The following is a 26,886-nucleotide window of genomic DNA, read 5'->3' on the forward strand; positions in this document are numbered from 1 at the left end:
GCGCTCGCTGTGCTCACGAATGACCTTCCGACTGCCTTGTCATTTCTATTGATTTAGCTGTTGTGTAGGAGAAAGGAGGGGGTAGGGGGGTTGGTGAGGTAATACGGGGAGGGGGAGAGAGGACTCTGGTTCCCTGGCATGAACTGAAAATGGAACTCTGTGTGCTTTGCCTTGTTGTGTTCTTCAAATGACCCTCAAATCCAGCTGCAGTCAGACTGCCTTTCCTCGCCTTTCTCTCCGTGGAAGTGGGATTGCTGTGGCTCCGGCCGTCTGCCTCTCTGCTGAGGACTGAGGAGGAGATGAAGAGAGGAAGGAAAGAGAAAAGGGAGCTAGGGAGGGACTCCTTACTGTCATTCCTCTACCCTAACCCCACTGTTATTGTTCCCATCAGTGGTGTAGGCTCCAGTGTGATTTCCCAGCACCAACACCGCCTCCACCTCTACCGGCTGGCCTAACCTGTCAGTCATCTGAGACCTGCTGATTGACAAGGGCCTTGTTTACCTCACCGGGGCTCGAACAGGCTTAACGGTTACGACAGGATATTTGTCAGAGCTAGGGCACTGTGTCATGGCCCCTTCATATAAACAGAGGGGCAACAAAGAGTCAGCGAGATGGACAAAAATGCTGACATTCAAGAAAAATAGGGAGATATCTGAAGGATTTATATCTTAATCAAATGCTGCCCACCCACTAAATTATTGCTAAAGTGATGGATGCAGCGAGCAGTCTTCCTCTATCACTGCGTCCTGTAGTTTCATAGCGAATGGTAACCTACAGTGTTCTCGGGGATATAACCAAATCTCGCCGACACTGTGAGAGACACATGACTGCCAGTCCCAGTGACTGAGAAGCGGCTTTATCTTAAACTTATCTCCCACACTGAGGAGGGGAGGGACGGCGATGTTTCCGTATTTCGCTGTCCATCAGATAAGTTTATAATCTATCGCACGGCACCGACAGGAAAAAGGAGTTTCCGTTTGTGCCACTTTATCAATACAGTCGCCCTCCCTCTTCCTCCTTCCTTCTTCTCCTTCTTCCTTCAACCTTTCTTTACGTCTCACACAGGCTTCTTTCTGCCCCCCTCTTTTTTCCTTTTTTTTAGTTTTGAGAAATCACCTGTGCAGCTCCCATCTGCCTAGACACTGATAACACCATTTCATTCAGCCAAGTCCAGCTATTGGCTGACCTGCATCCAATTAAAAAAGTGTTTGAAGTCTCTGGAAACAACAGAGATGGATGAGGAGACAGAAAGATACAGACAGAGAGAGACAAAGAGTAGCACACAAGTGAGTCGCTATCGATGGGGTGGGGACTGTCTTTCCACAGACTGCCCGTGAGGACGGTCACTCAAAGTCAAATGAAACGAAGAACAGAAAAAGTGCAGGCCACAAGTGTTTTTCTCCAGACACACTAGCTTTATCACACCATGGAGATGGATGCTCCAGTTGGATTGCTATTTTGGATCTTGCCTGAGTTCCTCATAGACCCATTAGGCGTCCTGACTAGCTCCTGGCCCCTTTTATTGCATACTCGGGTTTTACGTTTGCTCCCTTTATCATCATTTCTGTTTGATATGATAGCTTTGTAAAGTAAACTCTCATTTATTCTGGGACCTAGAGGCATATGTAAAAAAAAAAAAAAAAAAAAGCATTCAGGCAGGGCCAGGTCCTAGTGCATATTTAGGTGCACGATGAGGTAAAAGTGCACTGAGTAAAGTAAAGTAAAAATCACTCAGTACTCTGGGACACTTTGCACAATGCTTAGCCTCAGATTATGCCTCTCGTGTTTTACTTTATATTGTATCATACTGTGCTCGCAGTATGTTTGAAACTGAATATAATAATGGCTGTATTAATATATTGAAAGTAAAATGAAAGTAAAAATAAAAACAGGTTGTGGTTTATGACCACAGTCATTTTCACGCACCACATCAGATTGTTTGATGTCTACATGGTTACAAGTTGGGGTCCACCCCTTTGGACCACTTCTAACAACTACCGACCTCACCATTATATACTTCCTTTGGTAAAGTTGAGTTGTGTATGTGCTGTTTAATTAATGTACAATAATGTTTTTTTTCTAAGAAATTGTTGGATTTTTGAGATCCTATCACCAATCTGTACAGCAAACGAGCGTTAGTAAAAAATTTCTAACATTAGCCAACTGATAGGAGTCTTCCTTTACCACCACAACCAGCTGGAATATGGGTCCTGATACACACCTGTATGCTTTTTCCACACCTGACACCTAATGGTGTTACAGTTTGGTTATGGATGCTATCAGGGGAGGATATCGCTATAGGAAAAAATACCTTTTCTTCAACAGAATCAAAAGGGGATAATATACATAGTTTATTAATTTCTGACACGTGATCAGTTTACTATATGCAAAAACGTAAACAGTAGTTGGACTTTGTGTTTAGAAGCAGCATTTTAAGCTGCTTAGCTCCATTTATACCTGATTTTGATTTTGGACATGAGCATCAAGAGGAAGTGAACAGATTCTGACAGCTTTAATAATCAGCTAACCAGGCAGTGGTGCCAAAAAAACCCAATCTGCATACAAATTCATATCTGTCAAAACTGGATGCCTAATTGAACGTTGGTAAGGACGAGAAAAGCGTAAGCTGGGGCTCCACCTACAATAACTATTGTCAGCTCCAGTAGATGGAACCAGGAAGCAGGAAACTGGTCTGGAAATTGTAGAGCATGTTTGCTACCAACAGTTGTTCATCTTCATTTTCTTTGGAGTTTGTTTAACACTTGTCTAATTTGCATGTCCTAGTGGCCTACATTCATAAGCTACTCTCTGTGTTATTGAAAGATCCCAAGGTCATGTTTCCCGTTACCTGTCTGTTGTAGCAAACTAAGGCAAATATACTGTATAAAACTCCCCTCCAGTTGTTTTCCTTAGACCTCTTCCACCATTAATGTCAGGAAATAACTGACTAGTTTAGTCAAATCGTAACCAGTGTCCCAAACAGAAAGGCTTGCATGTACAACAGGAATTGGAATCATTTTTTCATGTTGAGTCATGTTTAGGTCATTTTTTTGGCCTGAACATCCCTCTCCCTATTTCAGTCTAGTGCTCTCAGCAGAACTGGCATAGCAGAGCTTTCATTATATTTTGTATAGTGACACTAGAGAGTGGTGAGGGGAAGGACTGTCTGGATACCAGATTTGTGGGGAAAAAGAAAGTTGTCAGAATTGGTTATCTAGTTATTCTGGCCAACAACATGAGCAGTCTGATAGATGCGAAACTGTTTTGGATCTAGTCGGTTAAAAAAAACAAACAATAAAACAAACTGAGATCTATTCAGGTATTAACCGTAGATTATATTTACAACATGATTTGCTGGGTAGTGCATTGAATCTTTAGGGCCTTGTGAATGGCATAGTCCGTTGGTCATTTGATGAGTCTGTTATTCAATTATTTTGGTCCCAATAGATGGATTGCAATTAGTTTATTTACAGTATGTCAGAATGGGCAGAGAGTGAAGCCGAATTTTTGTGCATGGTGCCCAGAAGAGCAATATCGGTAACTTTAGTGTTGTCAAAATGATTGCTCAGCACACTGACAATGATTGTGGTTTTCTGTGAAATATCTCAACTGTTGGATGGTCATTATACACCTAATCTTCCCTCAGGATGAGTTATAATAACATTGGCAATCTGTCATGCAGACCAGACTCGTGGTCTTAACTCTGGGAATGTTTTTAATTTGGCAGAAGAGCGCAAGCTCTTGGATGTAAAGTGTCGTTTAAACACAGGCAGCCATAAATGACTTTCCCTAGTAAAATGCGGTCTAAAAATACCTACAGAAAACCTTGTGTTTTACATACTTTGTAAGTCCTATATTCTGCTTAGAATAATCATAGTGTGATGCAGGCATGCCATGACTCAGATGTGAGGAAGGTGGAGGCTTGTAATGATGGAGACCATGGTCACTCCGTATCAGCAGTCTGCAGGTTTAATGGGTCTCTGCTGGGCTCAGAGGAAGCACTGTGGGCATTGGAGAACTTCGGGGACATTAGATGAGTCATACACAGAGTCTCAGGTGTGTGTTTGTGCCATGCATGCCCACACAGAGACTTGCACACACACACATTAGTGGTAATCTTAACTTCACAACCTCCTGACAATTAGTCACTTAGATTTCATTATTCACTGCTGGGTAAGAGAGGGGGAGCCCACTGTTTGAGCTCTTTCAACAACTTCCTGTCTGAGAGCAGCAGAATAAGTCAATAGATGATGGAGAAATGATGAAACTGAAGGGGCGTGTGGATGGGGGCTTTAAAGGGATGGAGGAGGGGATAGTGGGGAATGGATGTGGAGTAGATGGGGACCCATGGATAAGTAGTTGGATGGATAAAAGCATTGTTATTGAATGTGCTCAACCTACATGTTGATTTTTGATTAAAGTGAAATTGGACTCATGTGCAGCTCTGTATTTTCATTGTTGGACTCCACTACAGTACCAGTTCCTTATTTTTCATATGCTGGGTCTTATTGCAACTCTTGACTTAAAGTGAGGGTGGCCTTAAAGAATTTGAAGTCCACCCATCCTCTAAACCAAATTTCTTTGCATTGGCTGACCCTCGCAAACAGAAGGTTTGAATAGCAGGTGGGCGGGGCTTCTGTTCACACAGCCAGAATTGTGTGCCTGAGATAACCATGTTGCCTCTCTTTAACATCTTACAGATTCAAGAGTATAAAAAAGTATCTGAATATTTTATATGGGAATCCAACCTTATAGCATTTAATAGTAAAGTGCTTATAAAGCACTGTCAAGTTCACATCCTCCAAATAAATGTACTTCTCTGGTCTTTCTGGGCACTCGAAATGCTTTTATACTTCAAGCCACACTTACCCACTTTTTACCTTTCATGCACACATTCACAGATACAATTTGGGGTTCAGTATCTTACCCGAGGTTGACGTACAGAATAAGGGAGCTAGGGATAAAACAAGTGACCTCCTGGGTGTAGCGCTGTAAACGTATGACAGGAAAATAAGGAAAAGCATTATTGGTCCACTTTCAGTAAATAGGAAAGGTAGGGAGATTCGACACAGAACAAGAGTGTGTCATTGTTAAAATGACTCTTTCTATATAGAGTTGCAGGCTACTGCCTGGCCGCAACTAGCGGCAGGGTCACTACTTTCAGCAGGGTTGGCGTTGTTTTTATTTTTTTAATTTTATGAGCTGTGAGGACATTTATTGTGGTCAAACTGTAGGAGCCAAAGCCACAGGCCACAAGATGAAGCTCACACTGTACATGTCCTCATATAATCAGTCTGAAGAAAAGCTCAGCAGTGAGCATTGTTGCCTCACAGCAAGAGGGTCCTGAGTTTGAACACAGTTTGCTTTTTCTCCTTGTATCTCCCAGTTTTCTCTGGGAGCTCTTGTATCTCCTGCCACCAGAAAAACAGCCTGTGTTGCACATCCAGACTTTTACTTTCTGGTTAAATAAATGTTAAATTAAAAAAACGAGGTTATTTAAGAGGTTTTTTATTTGACTTATTTTATACTTAATAGTACTTCTTCTTATGAGTGCCTTATTGATCAGTTGAACACCACAGATTTTTTCATTTTTGAATAAAAACAGAAATGAATAATATATGAATATTTCTTTATTGAGCTTTTCGTTCACTCTTAGCTCTTCTGGCAGAACGACTGATGAGCTTTTTCCATGGTGAGGTATCTGTCTATCCATCCGTTTGTCCAACCATACAGCTGTCTGCAATGCAAAGGGACGCTACTCCTAGAGTATTGGTCAGAATTAATAGAACTTACATTCAGTGATCACTTATTGGATCTTCACCCAGACTGTGCTCTAAGTCAATGTGAAGGTCATATTTGTTGCTTTATGGGAGCTTTCACTCCTTCACAAGAATCACTGCTCCTTCTATACGTCAGATTTTCATTAAAAAAAAGTTGCGCATAACGGTCACCTGATGGTTCCTTCAGCTAAATTGCGCTGAAGGTCAAGGTCACATTTGTTCTACTATCGCCAGCCTGAGAATTATGATAGATTGTAACAAACTGTGTCACTGTTCTGTTTCCTGCTGTACTGAAAGCTGAAATGTAACCATAAGTAAAAAAAAATGTGGCACACACAAAACCAACTTCTGTCTGTTACATGTTTAAGTCTACGCGACCTTCATAAGTGTTTGTATTTGTTTCTGGCCCACAGACATTCAAAACCTGTAATTTCACCTGGATGAGTTAAACATTTTTTAAAGTTTTGGATTCTTTGTGTAATTAAAAACACAGATATAAGATACCTCTAGGTTAGTCAAAGTGTTTAGGTTGTTTTGTCCATAAAGAGCTCTCACAGCTTTACTGTCCCTACCACAGAAGAATTACTGATGGGCCCATTTGACCTCCTTTTAGACAATCCTGACTCAAGCACTCCCTCGACTTTGGTTGTTCTGTGTCATGGTGAGCGTCTCTCTGCTTGGCTGCCTCATGTGTGTCATATGTGTTGGTGAGTCAGTGAAAAGACCATCAAAGCCTGAAGCAGCAGGAAGAATCAACGAGACGGCAAACCTACTGTGGGTCACCCCAAAACGAACAGAATAATGTCACTTCCTCACATGTGACTTCCTGCGGCTCCATATTAAGGCCTGCAAACAATCAGCAAGGTTGTAGTCGCACACAGTACACATACCATTAGGGTAGTAACGACAAAGTCACCATGGCAACTGTCATGCTAAAGCTGAGCTTCATTCTTCATCATAAAATGAGGAGCAGTAGCTCCTCCGATGTTGCATTGTGGGTGATTAAACCGTACGCCGGAGTTTTATTTTCAGTTTGATGGCGTCGCGGTCGATTCTTTTTTACCCTTGTTCTGCCGCTTTAATTTCTTCTGTTCATTCAAAATTTAAAGCGCACAAACACACGTCCTGCATACAAGTGTGCATCAAGCAGCACGTGTGAATGTCTATAATTAAACAGCTTGTGCTTACAGTGCTGTGATTACATCTTATTTCCCTTGTTGACCTTTAGCAGTAGCAGTTGTAGATTTGTTCTCATGTGCCGTACTTAACATTACATGCCAGCAGACTCGTTAACGGAGCCATTTGTCTTAGTCCAGCCGAGGAACTGCGCTTGTTGAATCTGTTCATTCTGTCAACAAAGTGACCAGTCACTGATGTCACTTTCAAGATGGCTTTTGTGGCCTTCCTCTACCCTTCTCCTCAAAAGGAGAGACTGTCACCGTAACAGTAGCAAGCTTAATTATTCACCTGCAGTTTGAGATGAATAATGGGTAGTATTGATCCAGAGGATAAGAAGATAGGATCCACCTGTCTTAAGTGGCCATGAACCTGATGGCAATTGCTCTCTCTTTCTCTTTTCCTCCCTCTCTCGTCCTGCTGTCAATGTGTCAATAACAGGTCTTTATCAGTGGGTCACATTTGACTGTCCTCTGTCGTATTCCACTTAATTGAGTTACAGATGGCTTCTCTTACAGTACGATCGATGGCTGAAGTCTCTGAGGCTTGGTCGAATCAGCTGTATGCATTTCATTTTACTGATGTATGATGCTAACTGTGCTGCTAATATTACTGGCTTCCAGGAATAAAGTGATTAATTAGGCGTAAAAGGCAAACTTGAATCATACTATTATAACATCACACTCAGTGCCAAGACCGTCCCACCATCTGGCTTTGTCAATGTTTACTTCAACATCAGATATTTATAATCGTATTGATTGGCAGCAAAGTGATACAAGAGCCAATAGCTGTCATAGGTTTGGATAGGCTTTAAAATATCTATTTGTGGAGCAAAAAACGGAGGTTTCTTCCCTCTAAGCCAAAGATTTGACCTTATGCTGCAGAATTGTAAAGAAAAGCTTTGAATAAAAGGGAGCTTTATGAAGCTGTAGATGTCCTATAGGTTGGCTTTGTGCTGGGCAACAGGAGCTATAAAGCTATAAAGCTAAAAATAAGCACTTCATGGAAGAGACGGCAAATAGCACCTAGGGAGAATCAATGCTCTCCGCTGAAGCCACCTGGATGCACTGCTTTGACTCTGCAGGAGCCCTGCTGATTATTAACTGTTCACCTTCCAAACTAAAACACAGAGAAGCTGTACTGATGTTGGCCAAATACCAAGGACACATCACACGTGATGGAAGCACTAAATGGAGGGTTGTAAATACTTCTAGGATGATTGATGATCAGTTATGACATATCAGTAGTCATTTCTAATATCTAGGGCATACTGAAGTGACCGGATTATCCTTCTTTTTATGGCCACGTTGTAAATACACGACCAGTGCATGTTTGTGGATGGCACTGTCTTCTTGGTCCAGATCTCCTGTCCTCCTTGAGACAGGATATTCATCAAGCTGATGTGCTGCTGTTGTTTGAATGAACAGTAGGACTCTCTGTACAGAGACAATGAGATGACAAATCATGCGGATCCTCACTACTGTCATAAGGAGTCCAAGAGCAGTTGTTAATCACAGAGCTGTGTGGAGGACTTTTAAGATGGGAGACCTACCTGTCACCACAGCCTCTCTGTGTCTTCCTTGTGGTTCCCCTTCAGTGGTTTCCCTTCTGTACTGAGAAAAGAAAAGCAAGGAGTTGCTTCATAGTGCTTCCGTTGAGGTTGCTTTACTAAAACTACCAACAAGTGTTGGCTATGATGACACCTGCAGCTGTAACAGCAGATGCAGTTTAACTAAGGTTCCCACAATTCTGAGGGCAGCGAAATAAACTTTTTTGTCATTTTAACAAGCAGCAGTGCTGCAGCAGTAGTAGATATGTGTGGTTTGCATTAATTAAAGATAACTGATCTGAAGTTTAGGAATGAGCTCAAACCCCTAACACTCTTCTTCCAGTCCAGATTTGTGAATGTCTGCTTGTTCCACAGATCCACTTCTTCTAGTTTCTGCACCACACCCTCCTTCCCCTTATTTTCTTTCTAACTCTGGCCTAGCTTGTTGATTTGCATTTGTGGTTGTTGCTAGTGAACAGTGACCTTAAGGATAAACTCCATAAACAAATGTTGCATGAATATGTAAAATGTATGGGCAAGGGTATAGTATATAAGTATAAATAACACCTATATACTATAATAACTATAAATAAATAAATTTGAAGGGTCTGTATTTTTGGTAATCAAAGGTTTCTGTTTCTGGTAAATTGTCGTCCGTATCCTATTGCCCAATCGCGTTTGAACTGCCTTTGTTTGTATGTAGGTAAGCAGTCCAAAAGAGGGTTGGGTGCTAACTACTGCATCACTGTGCCACGCAGTGCACAGGACAGCTTAATACGCCTTTTTACCCCATTTGACCAGTGGGTAGAAATGGAATTGTTAACCTGGATATCGACTGGCTCTGCTGGTAGTTAGCTGCTAGTAAATCATCTGTTACCCCAGAATGTTACCACATCCATCCTGTTCATAATACTGCAAATATGCAAGTACTTCAGTGGTTTCACCAGTGAGCCACAGGCTGATAGCCTCTATCAGTGATAGTGTGATAGTGACATAACATACATTTCTTAAAATGAAGGGGGCCAGTTTGACAGATGTCGTGTTTTTTGATCAGTACAAACCCAACGATAACCACTAATCGTAATCACTGTGCTGTCCAGTCTTGCTAAAAACTGAGTCTGCCATGGTTGTCTCACATCAAATTTAGCATTTTACTTAGAAAATGATTGTAAAGTTATCAAGCTGTTACTCAGCGAATCATCGACCATGATCACATTGTTTTTAACCAGAATTTTGTTTTTAAGGCAGTTCTTGAAAGGCCTAGGAAGGTTGTTTACATGCAGTTTGAGACAGTTTCTATAATTATCAGCTAATCACTTTGTCTTTGGTTGGTACCTTGTAAAAGTCCTGCTGTCTGTGAGTTCAATGCTGTTTGTTCCTGTATTTACTGCCTTTTTGCTGTACAGCTTTCATTTATCTTAATCTCAATTTTGATTGAATCATTGAATTAAATCTGGCGTGATGAGCATTCACTGAAAATCTAAAGGTATCCAATAGCATTTTGAAATATGAAGGATACTTTTCTAATTTGATTTGTTTCTTAGAAAATGAACAAATTAACATTTAATAAAGCTGGATGATTGAATCAGCTCGGCAGACTGCTGTGTTATTATGTATCTCCCTTTTTGACCCTTCAAGGGGGATGCTTTTGTGGAACAGGGCAGATCTGGATACACAGTTACTAGGGGTGCAACAATACTCGTATCGATATTGAACCGTTCGATACAGTGCTTTCGGTTCGGTACGCATATGTATCGAACAATACAAAACGTTTAATTTATTTTGTCAACTTTTCTTCTGACGATGCTGTCTGTGTTGAGCGCTCAGTGGATCTGCGTTCGACTACTCCGCCTAGGCTGCACTGTCGAGTGCAGATTCACTGAGCGCAGCACAAGCTAGCAAGACAGAAGCTAAGCTCGTTGCAACATGGCAATTGAACCTCCCCCACCCTCATTCAGATCCGGCCTTTGGAGCTATCTTGGTTTTCATGTGAAGCATGACCCTGATGGCGTCATGGACATAAGTAAAACAGTATGTCGGATGTGCCACGCAATGCTCAATTGGTGGGAACTAGTGCGTTAGCGCAGTTAGCTTGTTAACGTGTTGACACCATCCAGCCCCACGCACGGGGCGATCCGCTGTAACTCGTTAACGGAGATTTGCCGCGTTATGGCGTTAATGTCATTTTAACGAGATCAACGCTGACAGCACTAGTGGGAACACAACGAATATAACTGCACATTTACGCCGACATCATCCTAGTGCAAAGACAAGTGGAAGCAGACAAAAACAACAAGCACGCATGCTACAAACGTTACCCGAGTCATTTAGACAGCTGTTAGCACATGATTCTCCTTATGGGGACCTGATATGTTTAATATGCTGCTGAGAATATAGCCCAGAAGAAGTGTATAGTATAGCTTTTATTTTGAAAAGAGCCATTTCTCTGTAATAAACCTCTTGGTTCTTTGGCAATCCTCTGTTAGGAACCTTGTTATTACCTTGTTAGTCTGGTTTTAGGTCTAAACTAAGCTCCACTGTGTCACATCCTGAACTGGAAATGATTATTTATGCTTTGTTTCATCATAATTGGATTATTGCAATGCACTATATGTAGTTCAAAATGCTGCTTCCAGACTTCTGACTTCTGCTTTTTATTAATTTCTCTTGGATTTTTTTTTTGGGGGGGGGGTTTAAGCATTGTTGGTTCTTGTAAAGTTGGTTCTATTGTAAAGTTAAAACCCTACGATAATAGAGAGAAAACCCCAACAATCAGATGACCCCCCATGTACAAGCATTTTGCGACAGCGGGAAAGAAGAACTCACTTTTAACAGGATGACACCTAAGACAGAACCTGGCTCAGAGAGGGGCAGCCATCTTCTACCATCAGTTGGCAGTGAGGGGAGGGAGACTGAGGACTATAGAATTGAGTTTAATAATAACTAATGATTAATTATTATGTTTTGAATTTAGAGTATTATGTTCAGAGCAGTGTATAAACACATAGAGAGTGAAAAGAGGTGAGTGAGGAAGAAAGACACATTGAAATTATGGGAAGCCTTCAGCAGCCTGGGCCTATTGTAGCAAAGCTTTAGGAGGGTTCAGGGTCACCTGAGTGAGTGTTAACGATAAGCTTTATAGAAGGCTAAAGGAGAGCTGCCGATACAGGTTTGCATCATCTGTGGTATATTTCCACTTACAGTGAAACCTGTGACTGTCACCGAGCCAAGTACTGCACAGTACTGCACAATGCATTGTGCAGTACTATTGAGTTCCACACATTGGTGAGTCTGGAGGACTGCTTCCAAGCAGCGTGACTGACCTGGTTGACCTTATTAGTTTGTTCCCTTCCAGGTAGGACAATAAAATCCCAAAGTCTGGGTTACACACTCTCTCAGCCCAGATTAGTGTAACCCTGGCTAATTCAGGCTCCACTCCAGCGGTCAATAACGGTGATTCAGTAGTTAATTTGTCAGCTTCTGAGATTTCTGACAATTTTTGCGCAGGTTTCGTTTTGACCCCTCTCCGGCTGTATATTGTTGAGCTTCCAGATACGCTCTCTCACACTCTTTTAATTGCTCAGTAGCGGAGGATGTTCCCACCAGTAAGTGACCAGTATCACAAGGTACATCAGCTCCAAAAGCTAATGAGCTGTGCTATGGACTCCAAACAAGTGACCCAGCAGTGTTACTGTCACTATACGTCTATGATAATTAGCCTTTTGCTAGTCAGCTCTGCAGGATTTCTGCCATCGTTATCTACTTTTCTCAGATGACTTTATTGTCACTTACTCTAATAGGGTCTTTCCGGAGATAGTGGGAGTCCGATATATCAATGGCTTCTTCTTAAGTGGGTGATAGGATGATTGTATCATCAATGAAGTGTTTTTACTGAAACATTTCAATATTTTTAACAAATTAAAATAATCAGAATAATTCTAGTCAAGCATGGTGCTGACACTGATGAAAGTTGATTAGTGTTCGATCGACATGCAGCACAAAGGAAACGTCCAGGATTTTTCTGGGCTCAAAACAGGACAGGGTGACTGAGAGTGAACATGATTTATGCACATGTCATTAGGTAAAGAATGTGTGTAGCCTTAATTAGCAAAACTCAAAGCATTTTCTGTTATTTTTTAGCATTTGATAAGCAAAAGTAAAGGTGGGAAAATAAACCCTGATAATAAAAAAATCTTGTTGGGTGTATCCATCAAATTTTTGATGGATACAAACATGTTCCATATGATGTAAAACCCATGATGTCCCAGAGCCTTTTACCCAAGTTTGCAAGTCAGTTTATTATATTTCATGTTGTCCTGCACACTTAGACAGATTTCTTTCCATCAGCTGAGGAGCTGCACATGAGTGTATCATACTGATGTCCTATTGCAGTGCGGCAAAATATCCACTTTGCAGTATATTGTATCGCTTCATCTTGTGACATTATTATGCAACACAGTGGCACCAATTTGTGAATGTGCTAAAGAGTGCAGTGTTAGTGTTTCATGGAACGCTGTTTTTTTAATGGTTTCTAAGTTTGTGTATTTTCTGCTTGTGATGAGCTTCTTCAGATATAACATGTGCGACTGCCTCACTCGCAGCAGTTCCGTGTTACTAATGTTCCAGCTTGTGACTGTGCTCTGTGTGTGTGTGTGTGTGTGTGTGTGTGTGTCTCTGCTTGCACATCTGTCTGTCTGTGGAGGAACATCTTCCTGAAAATAGTCTGTCATGTCAGGAATTTGAAGAAGCCTGTCATTCCTCTGTTCTTTTCTAGGAGTGTTTCCATAGATAAGAAGAAGAACGACCGAGTCGGTCCCATGACTGCTGCACTAAAACACACAGTGTCATTATCCTGTCCTAATTATGCACAGTTCAGAGTCAGCCTTGCCTATCTGGTTTTTAGGGGTTCTCTCCCCCGAGCTCACTTTTTTCTTCCACATGCTCTTTCTGCCATGGTTGTCATCCTTATTTGGGAGCTAGAAACTCCCACTGGGCATGTTAGACGCTTAACTAGTTCTGACTCTTGGTGCACATCTTTCTTGTGTGGATTTTAACTGGTAGAGACATGCAAACGCACCTGTGTCACACTGCAGGATGCTGGAGCTGAGCACAGAGTGCCGCCACAGCAGCACAACAACCTGCATGATGTTGAACATCAAATAACATGAAGCACTACATCTTATTTTGCTTGTTTTTTTTCCCGCTTGATATGGGTTAGGGTGATTTGTTTAGAAAAGTAAATAAAAGTTGTTCATATAAAGCAGCTCTTTGAGTCCAGCTCCTCAATTATGAGCACTGGCTGGTAATATTTGATTTACATTCAGTGTGAATATTGATGAATTTCGAGCTATTGATAACACAAAATACTGTTGTTGGATAACGGCAGAACCATACATTCTTATTTAGCACTTTTGACACAATTTGCTACCTGAAATAGCCCCAGTCTGCACAGTGCACACCTCTGCGTCCGTCTGTGACAGTGTTGTTGGGCTATTAGTTTTGATATATGACCAATCAGAGACAATAAAACAGTGAAAACAGGCTAAAGTATTTTTTATTATTTTGGATCTACTTTAAAAAAAAAAAAAAAGAAAAGAAAAAACTGGAAAAAATGCAGCCAAATAACATCTTTACTGCTGTTAACTACCCCGCAAAATAATGTCAGTAATGCTTGTTCTGTCTTGGTGACATTCAGTCGCTGTTGTATATTAAAAACTAACTCGGGTGCATAATAGCTGATGGCCCGATAGCCTGGAGCCACTAAAAAAAACTATGTTGGGCAAGTTTGTTGGCCAGCCACCGCCTCATTCAGCTCAGTGAGGGTGTAATGAATCGCAGTAAACTGTCATTAATGTTTTTTTTCTTTCACTTAGTTCCATCCATCCATTCACTTCCTCTTATCCTTCTCAGGGTCGCGGGGGGTGCTGGAGCCTATCCCAGCTGTGTTAGGGCGAGAGGCAGGGTCTGTCGCAGAGCTAACACATAGTCAGAGACAACCAATCGCACTCACATGCACGCCCGCATTCACGCCTATGAGCAATTTACTGTTTCCAATTAACCTATCCCCGCTAACTGCATGTCTTTGACTGTGGGAGGAAGCCGGAGTATCACATTAAAAAAGATTTTTTAAAAAGGCTTGTCAGTTTGTTTTGCACACCTGGGTTAAGAGGAAGCTAAAATGAAAGTCGTACGCAGAGGAGCTGCTTGTTAAATTTGCCACCAGCTTTAAATTTGGCAGATTTCTTGTAAAGTTTGCTTCAGGCTGACATTAACCACCCCGTCTCTCTCTCGAGTAGCAATTCCTGTGGCATGTAGCAGCACAGCAGTTTCGCTACTATATTTATTTTAAAGCTTTAGGTAGTAATTGTTTCTCTGATACAGATTTATGAATATATAAATCTATTAATAAATTATGCTTTGTATCTTTGAAATTAAACTAGCAGTTAGCAAGTAAGGAATTCACTTTTTTGTTGACTACTGACACAATAATGCTGCAGTCACACTTAGGAAGACAGTGGTTGGAGACCTGGAAACCAAACAGCAATAAGACTGCAATCAATCAAATTGCAATTAGATGCAGTCTGTGTGCGATAATGCAGCGAATAACTTTCTTACTTTTAGCTTAGTCGTGTAGTCTCCATATTTTTTCCAGTATAGTGGACTAGGACACACAGTCTTGAGCCTGTTTGTTAATTATGCTTTAGCTTTTTTATTTTTTGGGGGAAAAAAACTAAAAACTAAAAAGGCAGCAATTTTTTAAACAGTAGGTTACCACTCTTAACCTTGTATGGACATTTAAATTAGCAGATCTTAGATGCTAAGCTGTGATTAGAGTGTTTTCAGGAGGGGGTTTAGTGAACATTAGATTAGAAAACCTACCGTTGGCATCGAGTTCTTGAGTATCTAGTAAGCTAATTGATGGAGAAAATGGAAAAAAAGGTACAATAATAGTTTTTATTCGTTGTTGTAGTCTTTGTCTGTGCGAACAAATAAAACTGCTTCTTGTTTTTAGAAAACTTGCTAGACGAGTGGTTCACAGGGTAACACAAGACTCCTGCTGACATTGGTGTCAGTTCACATTTCTGCTTGCAACACTACATCCCATGGGAATCTATTTCTGGTCAACAGCTGACAGCTTTAATCTGCATAACATCCCAAAATCTAACATGCAAAACACAAGCCACATTAAACCCTTTAAAGAAATCATTTCACAGCTCTTCTCTTCAGATATTCTTTATCCGTCTGTCATCATGCATGTATGTGCCCCGTGTGTCAGTGTGTACGTATGTAAACGGGTGAATGAGATATGTATAAAAAGCAAAGAGTGCTGTATGAGAGCCCATTTATGCCTTCATGTCTCACGTGCGCAGCTGTAAAGAAATGCCCTGAGCCGGAGCAGCAGTGTGATTTTTCTGTCCTCTCTCTTGTTTTGTGGTCCAGGTGGAATCGCGGGACACGTTGAACAGCATTGCGCTCAAGTTTGACACCACACCCAACGAGCTGGTTCAGCTGAACAAGCTGTTCTCCAGAGCAGTGGTGCCTGGCCAGGTGTGACCCGCCGTGCACGCCTTCACTGATATATTCAGCTGCATCACTTCATCACTGTCCTACAGCAGCCTCACATCCATCCACAGCCACCCACTGACTGCCTGATCTCATAATGACTGTTTTTGACAGTTCATAATGCATTCGCAGAGCTCTAAACATTTTCTGAATGTAGCTGGAAAAACTGGAGATTTTAGGGAGCATTACATGCTGCATGTGTTTAGCCCTCTACTTTCTCAAAGCCCCTCGCTGACTCACTAACCACATCCCTATTCTCTGTATCCCTCCTTAATTGCCTGCTAATTACAGCATCACTTGTCCCATTAGGATGTAGTTCATTGCAAAAGACCTATTTTGTTTCTATAAAGGAATAATGATACGTCTCCCAGTGACGCTGTAGTTCCGACAACATGACACAAACTACCCATCTTTAGCCTGCTAAACACGCTGCCAGTTTCCACGTCTTTGATGTTTCCTTCCACAGCAATAGAGCCAAATTTGAAATCTGTTTTTTTTTAAACGGGAAAGTGACAAACATCCAAAATGATATTTTGTCTCTGTATTTCCTGGCTTGAAAATCAAATCCGGTCGAATGGAGATGAGCCACATACGCCAATCCCGCTGGCATCCCACCCTTTCTCTGTCTCTCTCTGCTCTCTGCAAACAATGCAGAGTTGATCTGCGTCCAAACAGTAGGGTGCTGACAGCACTTACTGAACCTTCGTCTCTACTTCTACTGCTGAGACAGAAGCTATACCACAGCAAAAGCAGCTCCATGGTTTTTACCCTGAAGCTTTATCTAGATTTCCGCTCAAAATCCCTCTTTTGTTGAGACCAAACATCGGAAGAACCTTATATAGACTTAAGACTAAATAAAAACCTTAGTGCAAAATGTCTAACACAAAAAATAACAGTTTTTATTGCAGTGCATAGTGCAAGCAGGAGACAACCCTGTACATACCTGCAGATGTCACTGCAGAGGTTGCACTTCATTCGAAGAAAGCCTGCCTGCCGGGATTGATTTTTCCTAAAAAACAAAATAGTTTGCGTGATGATAGAAACCTGCACCTAAATATGGAGCTACAGCTAAGACTCAATTAGCTTGCCTTTACATGATCACCAAAAATACAGAGCAGTAATTGGCTGGCCTTTATTCAAAACTTGCAAAATTTCCCTGTGAACACCTGCAAACGCTACCATGTATCCAACCTCACCAAGTAACCCCAGGTAGCATCTCATCACTAGTACCTGCTTATTATTATTATCAGTCTTCTTTCTGTATTCTCTAATATGATATAAACAAATTTAAAATAACTGGCCGGAATAGAATAAATACAATCTATCAGTATGGACTTCATTTACAATATGTATCTCTTAAACAACAAAGCCAACACACATTACATCTCAGTCTCTTATTGCGACACACTGACTTACCTTCATGACTGTCACTTTCCCTCCATGTGTTAATTGTGTCATTATCATGAAACTGTTCACTTGATTTCATGTTATTTGCCTTGTCACATTTGTTGAGCTGTGTGAGAGATTCTCTACCTGTTGTCTGTGTGTGCGTGCGTGCGTGCATGTGTTTGTCTTTGGTGTGAGGTGCACAAAGGTGGTGCCTGTGTAAATACAGACGTGGATTGTGTTTGCAGGTTCTGTACGTTCCTGACCCCGAGTACGTCTCCAGTGTCGGAAGCTCCCCTTCCCTCAGTCCCATCAGCCCCTTGTCTCCCACCTCCTCAGAAGCTGATTTAGAGAAGGTGACGGTATGTAGACCACACCTATGACGCACAATCTCACATGCTAGGAACATTTTCCTGCACGGGTAACTAGTCTTGTCATGTGTCACTCTGTTCGCCTCCCAAAGTGAAGAGTTCACTCTTTCTGTGCTGCCAAACACAGTGAAACAGTGTTAGCCTCTGTGCCTCTGCTGCATATGTGTGGTATTTTTATCATTCTAAGCACTGAAGTTGACAGGAGTTACATATATTCGCATTAACCTGTAGTGCAAACTGGAAAGAGAGCCTAAAATTCTCTTATATTTGGCTCTTAAACAGTCCTCATCATCTCAAAAAGTATTTATAGAGGGCTAGTAAGGGAATTATGTTGATGGGGTTTTTACAAAACTATTAACTGCAGGAGCTTTTTTCCCATTGTTCTGCAGTTTTTCAAAGGACTCGACGACATCAAAGTTTGAGCGATAGAGCTTTTGAATTGAAGCCCCCTGGAAAGCCAAATTTTAAATGTAGCCTGTGGTTACCACATATTGGGCTATATTGTAAAGGTCTTTTTTTTTTCTTACATCACACCAAATTTTATGTCAGAATTTTAATTAAAAGCATGACTAGTTTGCTTTTGCAGCTTTTTCATTGTATCTGAGTGTAAGTACACTGTGTGCCCAGTGAGGAATATCATCTGTTGATAAATAAAACATAATGGACCTCAGCTGTGCTGCATAATGATACAACAGTAAGCTTGGACGTTTCGGCCCCCTGACAATCAAAAGGCAAGTATAACAGAGACAAACAAATTTCTGTGTTTTTTAATTAATATATGAATCTCACAGCTAGTTGGGCTTTTTTGGAGGTGACAGGAGAATGTTTTGGCTAAAGATAACTTTAGGAGCAGCTTTATTCATCTTTAAAATATTAATTCTACCAGTTACTGAACAGGCTGAATCATTCATCTATCAACTGAGTCACTGATTTCTTCTGTCACAGGTGCATAATTAGCCCTCACAACATGTTCCTGAAAGATTGTCAGCTGTAGTTTTATTACTAATGGGGAGTTTGAGATGATTTGAGTTTTGTGAGATGGTGTACGATCCTGCTGGAAGCAACTGCCAGAAGATGGGTACACTGTGGTCATAAAGGGATGGACAAAGTCTGAGACAGTACGGCAACTGTTAAATGATGCTTAGTCGGACCTAAGGGGCCCAGGGTGTGTCAAGAAAATAACTCCATTACACCTCCCTTACCAGCTGGACTGGTTGTTACATGGTAGGAAGGCAGGTCTATGCTTTTGTTTTGTTTAAGCAAAGTTCTGACCTTACCATTCAAATGACTCATCAGACCAGGAAACAGTTTTCCAGCTGTGTTTTAATCCATAATTTTGTTAGTTCTCTCAGCTCTTTTGTACAGCTTGGTTGTAACAAGTGGGTTTTCCTGTTGCCTTCGTATCACCTCGAAGTAGTCTGGCCATTATCTACGGTATCAACAAGACATTTTCACCAAGTGCGCTAGTGTAGATCAGCAGTCTCTGAAATACTCTGAAATACCCACGTCACGTTCAGAGTCATTTGAATCACTTTTCTTACTCATTCTGATGCTCAGTTTGAACCTCAGCAGGTCGTCTTGACCATGTCTGCATGCCTAAATGCATTGAGTTGGTGCCATGTGATTGGCTGATTAGTATCAAAGTGGCCTGTGTGTATATTCAGATTCCTTTCAAGAACATCAGAATCGTGCGTGTGTGCCGTACGAATATGGTTCTATTTCTATTCATGTTTGACCTCGTGCAGCTTGTGGTGTTTTTTTTAAGCACGAGGCAGAAATGTGAAATGGGCCAAGCATTTACACAGGAAAGTGTATGTATGAAAGAGGCTATTAGAAAAATGGTCTCTGAGCTGGTAATTAGTATCCAAGCTGACAGCACTTTTGGTTTGCTTCTCTACTGTAATTGCGTCGCACGGGGATCAAGATACATGACGTTAATGTGGCTAACTAAGCTAGTTACTAGAGCAAAAAATATCTCTGCAATACCCCTTTAATTCCAGCAGTAGGGATTATTTCTAACATAAAGCCATATCTGCATGCTATCGTCTCTCTTGCTACTTCCTACTTCCTCCTCGTCTTCACTAGCTGAGCATAAAGCATGTAGAAAAGCTGGAGGTGGGTTTGTGTCTGAAGTGACTTCAGGCCTGGTCCAGTCAGCCGTACACATGCTGGCCTCGCAGCTCTCAAGGCCAGCAGTGTGAGCCATCTCCCTCGGGTACTGTGTCTGCAGCATCTGAATGAGCCAATCGTTAAGCACCACTGAATGCTCAGCGGTCCCTTAAGAAATATTACTGTTTGCCGGTCTCCATGGAAACGTCGGTCTTGTTTTGCCGTTTTTGTAAGAGCGTGGATACGGCAGGTCTCTGTCACCAACGTGTTCACTGGCAATCCACTTGAGTTTAGATGCCCTCCCACCACAAACGCTCTCCCTTTGGTCTGCTCTTTCCTCCTGTTGTCCGTTAATTTCTCCATAGTTGGCAAAAGAACACCACCACCCCCCAACCAACCATTTACCACTTATCTATTTAGGTCATTGCCAGTGAGAACGGGAGCATATTCTGCGGCTCTCGATGGTGGAAGGATCAGAGACATGGGCTGTGACTGCAGAGAAATTAAGCCTTTAAAAGTGATGCCGTGTCTGATATTTAGAGTAACTAATGAACGGAGCAGCTCGCTCTCTCCCAGACAAGCGCTAGGCAGCAATTATTCCAGGCAGAGGAAGTGTGCTTGGAAGGCAGAAGGGAGGAAACGTTACCTCACTCAGAGTGTCAACTCAGTGCGTGTGTTTGTCTGTCTGTGAGCAAAAGTACGTGTCTGTATCTGTCAGATCTGTATCTGCCTGTCTGGATCCTCCAATGCCTTCCACTTCCTGTGTGTGTGTCTGTGAGTGGGTTAGTTGGTAGTTATATAGAAGGATGTGGCATCCAGGTGCCGTTTGGAAGGAAGGACCTTAATAACCCCCCACCCCTCCCTCCGCTTCTAAATCCCCAGCATCTTTTAATTACGAGCCTATTTTGGTGCTCGGCACGCTTGTCTCAATGAGGATATTATCGAAATGAATGGTTGTGGGAGGTTTATAGTAATGGCAGTGCGAGCAGCAAATAGCTGGTATAACCCTGATGAAGATGAGTGCCCTGAAGAGAAACTACTTTCTGATTTTTCTCTTTGAGATCATGATATGAAAAAGACTCAGATATGGCACGAGATGTTTAAAAAGCCAATTAGATGTTCAAAATAGCCTCAAAATATTAAGGCCCTGTTAAAGTTCTATGCCTGCAGAGTGTTATTCATTCATATTGCAGTTATGTTTATTTTGGGAATGCTGAGTTTACATAAGCCCTCAAAATCACATGCATGCGATAAGCCAGAACATTATGTAGATCCTTTCCCAATAAGCTGTTGGTGCTTAACGTGATACCAAGCTAGCTTCTGCGTGCTAAGGCTCAAACTTTACGAGGCCTTTGAGGTTCACTGGTGCTGTCTGACATCCAGGCTGTGACGTTATCATCTTCAAGGTTGTTAAAATTGCTAGGTGGAACCCCAACACGTTATTAGTTTAAGTTAGCTGATGGTGTGCTGGTTAATGATGGTTCTCATCTGTGCTCTAAATTCCCCCACAGACGGTGAGGTAAAAGTGAACAGTGCTCGGATATCTAGACTGCTTAGTGTTCCTAGTGTCGTCCTGTCTGATACTGAAGCGAATACCCTTCATTTTTCATTATAGGAAAGCAGAGGAGAAAAGAGTGGCTATTTATAACAGGTGTCACATCAAAAGTCTATAGAGTATCTGCAGCGAAATGTGAATCAGTCATACGCTTTAATGGACTTGTTTAACAACAGCGCCCATGCTTCAGTGAGCGAGGTAAAAGTTTTTACCATGCAGTTAGATTGTTTAGTGTTTCTCTGACGGAGCTAAAGGCCAGATCAGTCAGCGCTGAAGACTCTTCATGGTCTTGGTTTGCCTGCTGGCCTGCTGGTACTGGCAACAGAAAGTAACACATCTTGCAGGCATGGATCGTTGGCTGGCTGTCTGACTGGGTGTGTTCGTGTGCATGCATGTGCATGCAAGCTCGCATGTGTGCACGGTTAGCTGGCTGACTTTCTGACTGGCGGTCTTGCTGTCGATGGATTATTTGGCAGCCAATGGTTCATTGGCATAGTTGCTCTCTGGTCATCTGTGTGGGCAGGCGTGCTTTCTTTATCCTTTCCAGACCTTCCTCGTGCTCATACTGACACACGCACACACACGCACACTCTTACTCACCCTGGTGGTGGAGCTACTACTGTGACCTTCTCTGTGTCTTCCTCTTTTGGCAACAGTTTTCCCTCCCGCCTTCCTTCCTTCCTCTCTTCTACTTGGACATGATCTAAAATTAGTCTTGGAGGAAGTACAACCAGTTTAGGTTACCTATTTATCTTTTCAAGCTCTGAAAACCCAGCACCTTCTACCCCTGCTGTATTTTAGCACCAATCTTAAGATTAAAAAAGGATCTTATGCTGGTAGATTCATTATATCAGCTCAGCAAGGACTGTAGTACTAGATAGTACAAACGACAGTACACATTGTACTTGAGGATTTCTGCTGTCAGGCAACTATTGTGTGCTCTCTCTTGTAGAACCCACCCATGCCCACATGGTGGAGCTGTGGAAGGATTTTCTTTTGCTTGCACCATGTGTCACTGTCAAGGTCATAGCCGTGTGGCACCTGCAGGCTTCCTTCCTCTGCATGTGGATGAGTGTTCGTCAATACAGCCTCTGTCTTTATTGTCTGCAGTGGCCTGTGTTGAGACCATTTCTATGGAAGCCACAGTCTCTCGTTGTTGTTTTTTCTATTTGTGGGCGAAGAGAGAAATACTGGTTTTAGACTAAAAGGATATTGATTTGTGAACCCACCACACCTGTCATCTAACACAGCTACATTCATCTCCTGTCCCCAGCATCGCTGTCACCGTCCTGCAGAGGAGATTTACCACCCTCCATCCACCTCCCTGAAACCCTCAGATGCGCTCCTGGTGGCAACATCAGGCCTTCTTTAGCAACACTTCCTCCCTTTCATACCTCAGCTTTTTCTTTCCTCTATATCCAGTTCAACACTCCTCCCTGTTCTACCTTTCCGCCGCCCTCAGATGTTACTCACAGTCTAAGGCCACAGCATGGCCACCATGCTGCACTGTGCTCCTTCTCTTTGCTTTGATGTCACATATCCAGAAAGGAAAAAAATCCTGTTTTCAAGACTCAGACTGGAATCTGGTCACTTCGGGACACCAACACACCAAATACAGTCAAATAAAGTCTGTTTGTCTTCTTAATAGGATTCCTCACTGAGGTTGTCTGAGTTCTCCCTTTTTCTTCCTTGCTGTCTGTTGCCTTGCCGTACTGTTCTGGTAAAAAGCCGAGGGTTAATATGGGCTGCAATAAGGAGGCAGGTGAGGTTAGTATCCCCCATCACCTCACCTGCTAAAAAATATTGGATGCCTTAGAGGCCAGGGCAAAATATATCCTGGTCGTATATTAGAGAATAAAAAGCAGAAAAGCAATATTCACTACAGTTATGTGAGGTAAAAGTGTACTGATCTGTCAGCTGCACTTCTTAGCAAGTTCAGTCAGGGTGCTTCTACCTCAGTGTTTATTTGAAATGAGTAACCTGAAAATACAACTTGAACTTGCCTAAAAGAAACAAGGTGATGGATCGTTTTAAAATATATATCCACATATTAAACTGTAACATCTGAACATTTACCAGCAACAGAATAGTAGTCTCTTTAAATGAAATGATACCCATATTTAGCCTGAAGTAGTGCTTGAAACATCCATATATCTGTAAACAGTTGAAATAGTTAGCTGTAAATATGAGGCAAATTGTTTAAAAGCTAAATTTCAATGATAAATGGCTAAAATTGTTTGCTAATTGCTAATCTCAGCACAACATTTCATTTATGTTGAGATCTGAATTTTGACTGGATGATTTCAGCACCTTAATACTTTCAGTGTCTCTGTTTCCTGGTGTGCTTGGTATCCTGTTGCATGATCTAATTTTTGCCAATCGTTATTTGTCAGACAGATGGCCTCATATTTGACTTTAAAACTTGGTATACAGAGAAGTTAATGGTCATTTCACTGACTGCAAGTTGTCCAGGTCCTGTGGATGCAAAACGCCCAAGTCTTCACCCCTCCACCGTGCAGTTGGTATGAGATGTTTGTACTGATATGCTGTGTTTGGTTTATGCCAAATGTTGTGCTGTGCATTTGGACCAAGCATCTCAACTTTGCAAACATCTGCACGGTCTGACAATGAGGTGAATTTCACTGGAAAGATTGGCAGCTGTCTTGAATTTTTTTTCCACTTGTGAATAATCTTTCTTTCTGTAGAATGATGAACTTTAAATTTCTTTGGAAATGGCCATTGCTCTCTTGATCTCTTTCCTCCTTGGCATTGTTTTAACATATACCTAAATGCTCCTGACCAGCAAACTGCTAAAACATCTGCTTTTATAGAGGTGCACGCACTTCCTGATGATCAGTTAAGTGGATTTAATAAGCAGCACCCGGATGGTACCCTCTTATTTCCTGTGTAAGTGACGGTGTATTTATTTTTTAATACACTGCTTTTTTTCCCCCAATAACTGCAAATAACATTGTATGAATAGTTATCGGGTTGAATTTCATTGTAAAGACAGTATCTTTGGTGGTTACAATTATGTCATGAAGCAGTGCATTTTACAAATTAAGAGGTGCTATCACAAGTTTTGTTTATAAGGAAGCCGACAGCTGGAGGTGGTGTGTTGGAGCGAGAAGGCGGAACAAGCAGCCAGTAGCAGCATGCTGCAGGAAGGAATGAGCAGTGCAGGTAGTCACGGAGGAACCACAGGGAAGAAAGGAGAAGTTGGCAGTTTGGTTAGATGTGATCAAACACGATTGGATGCTTGGATCACATGATCGTTTCCCGATGTTTAATCACTGTACAGACTCGTAGGGAAGGAGAGAAAAAAAGTTATGCTTACTTCTACAGCACACATCCTCACACCAGCAACAGCAACTGTTTATTGCATTTATCATATTTATATGTATTTATTTGCTTGTTTGTTGTTCACCTCAAATGAGTAAACATTTGTCAAATTAGCACAAAAGCTTAATTATCTGTCCTCATATTGCCTGGTGAGCAACTGGTCTCAGCTGATGGACAGCGAGCATGCCTTCTCATTCCTCAGTCTCATGTGGACTGTGTGGGATGTGCGATGGGTGTTAATTTTGTTACCGACACATAACACCCCTTTTTGAGACGTGCCAGAGTTAATGACGGGCTATGCGAGACTGTTTGTTTTACGCATTTCTGTGCAGGAGGACATGTTTTGACATCTGCATCTGCTCATTTTAGCCCAGGTGTGCGCCACATGTGCACTCAGGTGTGTTCTAGTCGGTCTATTTTAGTGGAAATGCCTCCTACTCTTTTCATATTTAACCTTGAAACAGGAAGGCCAGATTGAATGAGTCACTAGGAAGTGACTTGCCTGGAAAGTGGAGCGATGAAGTGCAGTTGTGTAGGTGTAGGTGTGTTGAGTTGAAGTGGATGACAAGCTGGTTAAATTCCCACACGTTTCCTCCATTTCAACAGCTGCGCTTCAGATCTTAAATTCCACAACAGAAGCTCCCGCAGATCGGAGAATCCGATTTATTTGCTGTTTTGATGTCGTTTTTTTATTTTCAGCTCCGACCTCTACTGTTTCTGTCTCTTTTAAAATTTTTCAGTCCCTCTCATCCTCTCCTCTTTCAGAGATGCTTGTTTTGGCTGTAACAGATTGGCCGGCCCCCTCAGCCTTCCCCTGGCTGCCAGTGTCTGGGCTGCTTGTGTTGGTGTGGGTCAGTAGCTGCAGGCTGTTTGTCGACTGCGCTGGGAGACGGAGAGGGGGAGGTGTGGGGGTGGATGTCAGGAGGACAGCAGACAGTTGTTCCAGGCCGGGGCTGTCTCTTCTTCTAAGCTCTTCACTTCGCTGCTACTGTAGCTCTTCAGCGCTCTTCACTTCACCACCGGCTCTCAACGCCCTCCCCTCATGGTCAAAATCCGCCCTTGATGATAACGCCCACACACTCCTCTTACGTCCAGGTCTTCTTTTTTTGTTCTTTGTCCTCACTCCAATCGCGCCCCTTCATTGCCTTCAGCTTTCTTTACCTCCTCGCCTTTTTATTTCTCTACAGCAGCTACTGTATCCACTGCTTCTGCTGCTGTTTCTGCCCCTTTTGATGTCTTTTCTCATCTCCAGTGCCTCAGACAGTCCTTCCTGCAGACAATAATATGCGGTTAATCAGACTAACAGTTGTCCCCGTGGACTCGCGCCGGTTACTCTCTCCCCATGGCTCGGTCATTGCATGGCAACAGGCAGCTGGTAGACTCACCAATCCCACCTCACCTCGTGTTTCCGGCCGAACACACACGCCATCTGTGGTGGTTTGCATTAACCATGGTGTAAATAAAGTACACAAAATTACCTTAGAATGTATATGTCGTCATACTACATAAAGGACCAATGTAGCTGAGACATAACTGAAATTCCTTCTTTGTTTGTGTGCCATCTGGCAGGCTGCAGAATAATGTGCGGTTATGAGGAAAATACATTTATTTGATTACGTCCGCACGTCTGCAAATGCTTCATTAATGTATTCCCCGCATATCTGCTGGTTAGCATTAACGCCCTGTCTTTACCTTTATACATTTTATGCCTTTTTATTACAGTCAGGGCTGGATGCAGGAGGCGGGTATATGTTGAAATACAGGCTTGATGTCTTGTTTTTCTCAGACTTGGTAACTTCAGTTTACTTTCCACTCCACAGACAACCACTTTCTACTTCTCATGCAACAGTACACATGCTCAGCCAAACTCGTAGACTTGTTTAACACATGAACTGCCTCGGCTTAATTGCACGAGTAAAGAAGCTGCTGTGGAGAAGGTGATGGGTATTGGAATCATTTATGGATTACTAAACAAGACTACTGTGCACAGCCTGCACACAGCCCTGGACTAAACGTCTGTATTGGCTGACATTTAGCTTATTTTATTTTTTTAAT

General features: G+C 42.1%; 1 protein-coding gene across 6 annotated transcripts in view; it reads left to right on the forward strand.

Moving 5' to 3' along the window:
* The window catches only part of oxr1a (oxidation resistance 1a), a 167,091-nt gene that overhangs the window by 119,041 nt on the left and 21,164 nt on the right, over window positions 1-26,886 (forward strand). For 4 of the 6 annotated variants that reach the window (XM_013276484.3, XM_025911800.1, XM_025911801.1 and 1 more), the window contains 2 exons: window positions 15,946-16,053; window positions 17,703-17,816. The exons of the other annotated variants lie outside the window; for them this stretch is intronic. In XM_013276484.3, the coding sequence (XP_013131938.1) occupies window positions 15,946-16,053; window positions 17,703-17,816 (222 nt within the window). The remainder of the gene's footprint in view (window positions 1-15,945; window positions 16,054-17,702; window positions 17,817-26,886) is intronic. 6 annotated transcript variants of the gene reach the window in all.

Source organism: Oreochromis niloticus, linkage group LG11 (assembly GCF_001858045.2).
Source record: "Oreochromis niloticus isolate F11D_XX linkage group LG11, O_niloticus_UMD_NMBU, whole genome shotgun sequence".
Classification (NCBI taxonomy): domain Eukaryota; kingdom Metazoa; phylum Chordata; class Actinopteri; order Cichliformes; family Cichlidae; genus Oreochromis; species Oreochromis niloticus.